General features: G+C 35.9%; 1 protein-coding gene across 1 annotated transcript; it reads right to left on the bottom strand.

Moving 5' to 3' along the window:
* Positions 1-315: 315 nt before the first annotated feature.
* On the bottom strand, positions 316-7,077 carry LOC591601 (RING-box protein 1). Its single transcript, XM_791156.5, has 5 exons — positions 6,946-7,077; positions 4,553-4,631; positions 3,704-3,774; positions 2,714-2,799; positions 316-1,908 (listed from the first exon to the last, which is right to left on the bottom strand). Exons 1-5 carry the CDS (start codon positions 7,033-7,035, stop codon positions 1,896-1,898), a joined length of 339 nt encoding a protein of 112 aa, XP_796249.1. The 5' UTR covers positions 7,036-7,077; the 3' UTR covers positions 316-1,895.
* Positions 7,078-8,038: the final 961 nt, after the last annotated feature.

Genomic DNA, 8,038 nt, shown 5'->3' with positions numbered 1-8,038 from the left:
AAAAAAATCTTAGATTTATTCTCATTTGGCTATGAAACACATTCCTTTGTGATCAGATTATAAAAACAAAACAAGAAAATCAAATTCCTCCAATCTTTACCTTTTTAATCACTAACATCATAAAGCCATAGTGAAACTTGAGAGTACAGATCTTTTGTCAAGGGAGTAGTGGTTCCCTGCTAAGACATTGCAATATTTTATTCCCCCCCCCCCCCATTAAAAAAAAAAAATTGAAGCAAAATAATAAACAGACCCATTTCAGCTTGTAACACGCAGAACCATTCAATATATGCAACGCATGGAATACATTAAGTCTTTGTGTAATAATACAAACAAAATACAGGCAACTTTATTTGACATCGCATACAAATAATGCACATGTACTGTATTGAATGTTTTTTCTGTTACCACAAAATCAATGTAAATAAAGCAAATGAAAAGAAGAAAAAAGATGGTTTATAACATGTGTTCCTTGATTATTAAAAGTGTGCTCTTGCTAGGATACTTTATGAAATTTAGTCTGAACACTAATCTAATCAAAGTCATTGGGAGTTGAGCAAATAGCTGCACATGTACACAGACAACAAGTTTTCACAAAGATCAGTTAGCATTGCCAAAAACCCTTACTAGAAAGGTGACTGAACTTTCTAAAGATGTCTCGTAATTTTCCTTAACATTAAGTAAAAGTAATGTAACTGGAACAAAATAATTACATTTTACAATTCCTTTACACATTAAAAATTCAGAGATTAGACCCAATGGCCCGAATTCACAAAGGAGGTTTGTCGACAAACCTAGGGTTTATGTGCGTCATATGATGCATTTCGACGCGTTATTACAGACCAAGGTTTGTAAAAATGCATCAAAACGCACATAAACCTAGGTTTGTCAACAAACCTCCTTTGTGAATTCGGGCCTACATCTTATAATAAATAATGTATGTGGACATGTCTTACTCAATTCAACTGGTATATAATGTCAAATCATGTACAAAAAACATAAAAGTAAAGATTTAGATGTAAACAGACCATAACATATGCAACTAGTTCTGATTCATGGATGCTTCTTTTGTACATGTAGAAGATATGCCTTTGCAGATGGAAATGCCAGTACCAATATTATATACTGCAGAAGCAGGCACAGAATTCAAATTAATTAAAAGCAATGGACCTATATATTCAGTAATGTGAGCTTTAACTGTGAATTGGTAAATATGTGGGGGGGGGGGGGGGGAAGTAGTTGCAAGCAAAAAAAAATGACTTGAAAAAGTAAACATACGTGTAGTGTAAATTGAAATTAACTTGACATAAATTTAAAGCTAAATTCAGACTTGGTTAACATCAATAGTGAAACTCTTATCGATTGGTATATGAAAACCCATTACCCCATGTTCAATATCCTGAAAATATCTTTTGTTAATGCTTTTAAAATATATAACTATCTCAACTGCATCTGACAAATTTAAATACACCCTTAAATCACGTTATTCAACAATGCGTACAAAGTGACATGCTTGATTTTCACTCATTCCCTACTGTAAAATACTCTGCCTCTGTCACATAATGACTGAACCTCATTCATCCATCATTCTTGTTGTGAAATCCATCAGATAAGCATGACACATTTAAGAAGAAACAAGGAAAATGAGAAATTGGCTACTGTTATTTGGAACCTTCTTTTATATCTTACTACCGGTACTGACAAATATAGGTTACCAAACTGATTTTGTTGTTGTTGAAATTTGTAAGCTTTTTACACTAAGCTCCATTCCTTATCCATGTTACTTTCAGGACCATATTTACAACTCTACAAACAGAGATGACAGATGATGGGACTAGATATCCTGATGTAAACATAACGACCAAGAAGCGTTGAGAAATAGGACATTGTGATCATCAGCGTCCATACCTGTAGTATAAAAAAATGTGAAGAGAAAAGAAAGGAATGTGACAACTGTGGTTAGGAAATTTTCTCTCGCTTATTCCTATTTCTATATCAACAATAACAATAACAATAACAAATTTCTATATCAACAGAGTAACAATAAGTGGCAATTTTTACGAAGGCAAATAACGAAGATTTTCACCCATTCCCTACTGTAAAACATAAATGGGTACTTTTTAATCCACTATTCCTAAGAAGTACAATGTCTTCACTTTTGTTTTATTGTTTTTAATAAAATGGACTAACAGGATTAATTCATAATAACTACAAGCTGAAATTCATGTTGAGTAAACCGATTTTGATAAATATAGGTATGACAAACTCTCAAAAGGATTCTCCTGTTATTGACCGAAAGTAAATATAAATGTATTTTCATCATCATACTGAAGATAGGCTTGCTTGTCTACTGTTTTTCCCCGAAATTCCAAAGTATACTTATATAATGGCATGAATAAATATTTTGATTTAACTCTTATTATGCCACAGAGCTAATCCCCCCCCCCCCCCCCCCCCCCCCCCCCCCCCCCCCCCCCCGTGTCAGGTTGTTTTGGAGATAATCTGATTAACACAATGGTTCTATGAATAGCGTGTGCGAAACACACAGCACAGTCCATTATGCATGAACAATAACTGCTATTACGAATGCGCCCTTGCATATGGCAGTAAATCAATGGTTAGCTTGCATGTACAAAGCACTAAAACGGTAGCGTGCATGCAGCCTCATGGCATGCTATGAGTTAAAGGAAGTAGCAACACTGTATTAACTTACTTTTGAAATTCCCACTCTCTGTTGTCTAACGGACACACTTGTCTGGTCTTCAACCATCTTGATATGCAGTGAAAATGGAAGGCATGCTGGAAAGAAGAAAAATAGCAAATCATCTATAAGGCATATTAGTTAGGGGTGTTGGGGGCAATATAGGGGCAGTTTGGTGCAGATTCTTCTAAAAGAATCCAATTTGGCCCAGATGTTGACCATCAGATCATACACCATTTTGGTTAAATCTAAAATGGCCGCTAGATGAGCTGGAAGTCAATTATATTTTCAAACAAAAGGTGCTAGAATAATGAGATTTTCTTGAAGTATAACGTTTTAATACAAGTATAGAGAATCTGATTCTGATGTTATTTCATTAATTTGATGTCAAGAAGGGTGCCCCTGTGGTCGCCATTTTGGTCAAATCCAAAATGGCCGCCAAATGAGCTGGAAGTCAACTCGAACATGGCCTGGCAGACGAAATAAATAAATACAGGTTGTTCTGTTGAGAAAAAAGATTCAACCAAGTGTATTCATGAGATACAACCATATCCAAAGTGTACCCGTAGATTATGTATATTTAGTACCAGGGAATAATTTTCCGGGTATCGCATCGCAATTTGCTATGCATTTTTGCATGACTGCTATACAAAATATCTTTTGTGTAGCAGTTTTCTTCCATAGAAATGTACAGAATTGCATTTGAAATATTTATCCATCGGCTGAAATTGCTAATCAAAAAATTTGAGGAAAATTATTCCCTGAGTACAGACAACAAAAAAATGATTTGAATTCTTTAAATATCTAAGTAAACTCACAAGGAAATATATTGCTCATTAGGTACATCTAAAGTTGAAAATATAAGAAGACACAAATGTATATTTGAAGCGTGTCCCTGCTGTTTTTACCATGTGGTACCTACACCAAACCCCAAAGAATATAATTGACAGTTTGGATTTGTCCTTACTATCAATACTATCAAGAGTCCAAGAGGCTACTTACGTTACACACACCCCATGCTACTGTACATTCTTCTGAAGTTGCTGATGCTTGGTTGGCTTGACATTCTATACCTGGAAGAAAACATGTTAAAAAACCCAAACCGTAATTAATGGGAAGCAAGATCATATGGGATATGAAAAGAAGTATGTAATCCCTTTGAAATTACTCCTCTAGTTATCACGTATCCATAATATTTGTACTGTAATACAAAAGAAGTCTCCATATTCTCTGATATTGAAAATGAACAATGATTAATAAATCATTTATTATTTCAAGTTAATAATTTTTCTCAAAACTCTTAGGGGTGATTTTCTTTCTAATTATGCATTGTAGTAAAAAACCTTACAGATTACAAGACATTTCAGTGGAACGTGTTTCCTTGTTGAGAAAGAGGGGCTCAAAACGTTATCGTCTCCATAAGTTAAAGACCCTATTCTGATGAAAATACAACTTTATACCCTTTATAGTTAACAGTGTACACAAGCAGCAAAGTAAGAAGAAAATGGGAAATAAGAAACATCCTGATAAAGGCTACAGCCTTGACTTCTCAAATCTCTCCAGGTTACTGCAATGTGTTTGTGTGCCTTGTTTAGCGAGTCGTCACTCTCCATATTAATGCTCTCTGCGGTAGTACTGAAGAGAGAAAGACTAATTCAGAAAATTAAAATGTACGTACATGCATGTACAAGCAGACTATGCAGTATAATAATCTTTGATTGTATTCATACAACTCATTAATTTATCATAATCTGTTACTTTTGAACACTTAAATAAATATTATCTTTGATATAATAAGATGAAATTAGGAAATCAACAACATATCAAATAAACTGATGGGTGTATACTTACACAAGTCCATAATATGATTTCTGCAGATTGCACAGTTATCTACAACTATGTCCCAGGCCCATAATGCTACAGCATTCCACTGAAAAGAGAGAGGGAAAACAAATCATAGCACTAATTAAAAAATTTCACGGGCAGTGCACAATTATGATCATGGATTTTGTAAGCTTACATGTACATGTACAGTACATATACGGTTTGTCCATCAAGCTTGTTCAGAAGCCTATCCAAAATTTGACCCGTAACTCCAGTGTGGAGATACCCCACTAAAACATACCAAAATTTAAGTAAATATTTATCAAAGGTTTAAATAAAGATCATGAGTTAAAATTTGTTATGTTTATTACCTGTTTCGTGTCAATTTTCTTGTTATTTTTGGAGTTTTTAAAAAAAAAACATTGATATTAGTAGGGTAGCGCGCCCAGTATTCGGTCAGACAGCCATTTCAACAGCTGTAACAATTAACAAAAATAATTCATGAGCCACGAAACTTGCACAAATCAGGCAGCTGAACAACTATACTTAACTCTCAAAATTAAATCAGATATAGGGCCCCGCAAAGATCTCCAACTTAGCTTGAAATTGGTCAGTGTGGCACAACTTTCTGCACTTCCGCGTTCTGTTAGCACATGCGCTAACATGCGTAGTGGATAGCGCATGTGCTAACAGAACAGTCTATTGCGAAACAACGATGTGTGCTGTCGCAATGAGTGTGTGAAGAGGAGCTCTTCCGTGTTCGCTCCATCGCAGCGAATTTGCAAATGACGCACTTGCCGATGTGCAAGTGGTATTTATACGACACCTTTGCCATGTGGTAGCGCTCATCCAGAATTGCGCTACAACACATTGACATTCAGTGCTTTGTCGCGCAATTGTGTGAAAATAGTGCGCAAACACACTTCGCTCCTTGGCAACAGAGATACCACGCACAAATCGCGTGACCGAATTCTATTCTGCGCTACCGAATTCTGGGCAGAAAAATGCTCCGTCTTCTTTCGGAAATATTTTGCTTATCATCATTCTTTATTTTAAATTTAAGTCACTATAAAATCCTGTTAGAGGAATAATTTCTTTTCTTTTGATGGGTAGATTGCCAAATGAAAGAGGTAAGAATTCAAAACATTAGCGATTTCCCCTTAAGTGATCGAATACCGGGCGCTCTACCCTAGATCTAGATCTAGAGATCTATACACTTTTTCACAGGTTCCATGGCAAACCGCTGCACAATACAAGTGCATACCGGTGTTGGGTTGCGGGCGGGCGCACGCCTGTGTGAAGTTATCTACCGTAATGTCTCAGATCCTCGTCGGAGTTACGGGTCAAATTTTGGATAGGCTTCTGAACAAGTGCCCTTATTTGTCCACGTTTACGAGGATATCCTCATTTATGTGGAAGATCGATCCTCATTCTGATTCTTGAACCATTCCTGCAGCGGAACAACCGTCACTATCAGAAACTGAAGCTTTCGGTCTTTGTGTTAACCAAGATCATGCAATGAATTATTCACCAACCATTTATTAACATCACTTTCACACAAGTCACACAGCCATTCACTCAGCAATGCCGCGCCGCACCGGTGGACATAGACCGAATTTTCCGTCTCTTTCGTTCGTTAGCCTCTTATTGGGGTAGGGTCGGCTCTCTCTTTAGAGACGGAAGCCGTTTATACACATGTCCTTGCTAACGCCACGGCCAGTTCTGGTCGTAGCGTTTTGCCCCCAAAATCCCCCAAAATGTCATTTTACCTCGAGCATGTTAGACTATATTGTAAATTAGGCCTAGATCTAGGCTATAATAAATCAGTTCCACTTACCAACTTGACTGAAATAATCAGTTTAATAGTCCCTTTTTAGGAAATTATGGGTCAAAATCGGAATCCATGTTGAAAAAGATTTTCAAAATGGATTTCGATTTTGACCCATAATTTCCTAAAAAGGGACTATTAAACTGATTATTTCAGTCAAGTTGGTAAGTGGAACTGATTTATTGTAGCCTAGGCCTAATTTACAATATAACATGCTCGAGGTAAAATGACATTTTGGGGGATTTTGGGGGCAAAACGCTACGACCAGAACTGGCCGTGGCGTTAGCAAGGACATGTGTATAAACGGCTTCCGTCTCTAAAGAGAGAGCCGACCCTACCCCAATAAGAGGCTAACGAACGAAAGAGACGGAAAATTCGGTCTACGGTGGACAGTGCATTGGTGTGCATGATGTGGACTTATTTTACTATGTGTAGGCCAGTGCAACAAACTTTACAAAGTCAAACTGCAATGCAAAAAAAAAGGTTCTGTAGAAAATAAGACTGCCTTCTTTAACACTTTAAACATCGGATTATATTCGAGTCTTATCACATGGTTATACAATAATATGATACTTGTAAAGGAGTAACATACCTTCTTCACTTCAAATCGTTTCTTCTCGCTTTTAGCACTGCTCGAAGATGAGCTGGTTGATGGAGGGTCGACGTCCATTGCTGTTGCCATTATTCATCAAATGATCGCTAGTTGAATATCGGTGCAATCGGTATCGGGTGTGTTGAAAATTGTTGAACACTGTTCTAAAAATAGATTTTAGACTGTCAGTATAAATATGCCGCATGCCAAGTTAGTAGAGCATTTTGTTCGTAATTCCTCTCTTTAGAATTATATCTTAACCATTAAAAGTCATGCTTACCATTCTTTTGTCGCCGATAGAGATATGATTTGTCCTCTTTTCATAATATTTTTAATGATAAGTATTAATGCCAATAAGTAAAATAAAATAAAAATAGAAATAATGATAGGGTCTAATATACTAATAACAATAATAAAGATAGAATACATGGTTAATTTTATATATAGCACTCATCACTGCACGCATCGTGGGGCTCCAATATGAAACATACTTGCATGCAGGCAAATTGTTTGATCATAATATCATGTATGCAGTTTGGCTATATAATTAACTATAACTCTTTGGAACTATATGTCTGAAGAAAAAAAAACACAATTATGTCCATTAATGATTTGTAAACATTTCATACACTTTCTCCTCTTGTTTTCATTCTAATAATGATAAGCATTTAGCATTCTCATATATATTCTTGCTTTGAACTAATGCATTTGAGTCAATGGATTAATTCACATGGGCAGTTTAAACAAGATTTGAATTGCCGTGAATGGCTATATTGCAACAGCTCCTATATAGCCTCCAACTGTGAATTGTAACAGGTATGTAGATGATTCTATGCTACATGATATTACTCAATATATATCGTTTCTCTTTCTCTCTCTCTTTCTCTAAATATATTATATTCATATAAATGGACATAGTGCATGAACAAATGAGTCATTAAGTAGACATGGTCATTAGCCGCAGGACATTTTTGTGTCCTGTTAACGATTGAACAATAGAATAACTGCCCTCTATACACATTCGCAGGCAAACTTTAAGGCCTCCAAATAAACAATAGGTTTAATCATTGGTTTAATTAATTAGTTATTTTGT

Source organism: Strongylocentrotus purpuratus, unplaced genomic scaffold, assembly GCF_000002235.5.
Source record: "Strongylocentrotus purpuratus isolate Spur 01 unplaced genomic scaffold, Spur_5.0 spur5_scaffold_11, whole genome shotgun sequence".
Lineage (NCBI taxonomy): Eukaryota > Metazoa > Echinodermata > Echinoidea > Camarodonta > Strongylocentrotidae > Strongylocentrotus > Strongylocentrotus purpuratus.
The sequence above is the reverse complement of the archived record's forward strand: the minus strand, read 5'-3'. Positions and strand labels throughout refer to the sequence as shown.

Coding starts and splice junctions, on each gene's coding strand:
- LOC591601 (XM_791156.5), bottom strand. CDS start 7,035: ATGGCAACAGCAATGGACGTCGACCCTCCATCAACCAGCTCATCTTCG. Junction 4,632..6,945: donor AACGATTTGAAGTGAAGAAG/GTATGTTACTCC, acceptor CTCTCTTTTCAG/TGGAATGCTGTAGCATTATG. Junction 2,800..3,703: donor TAGCATGGGGTGTGTGTAAC/GTAAGTAGCCTC, acceptor TCTTCTTTCCAG/CATGCCTTCCATTTTCACTG.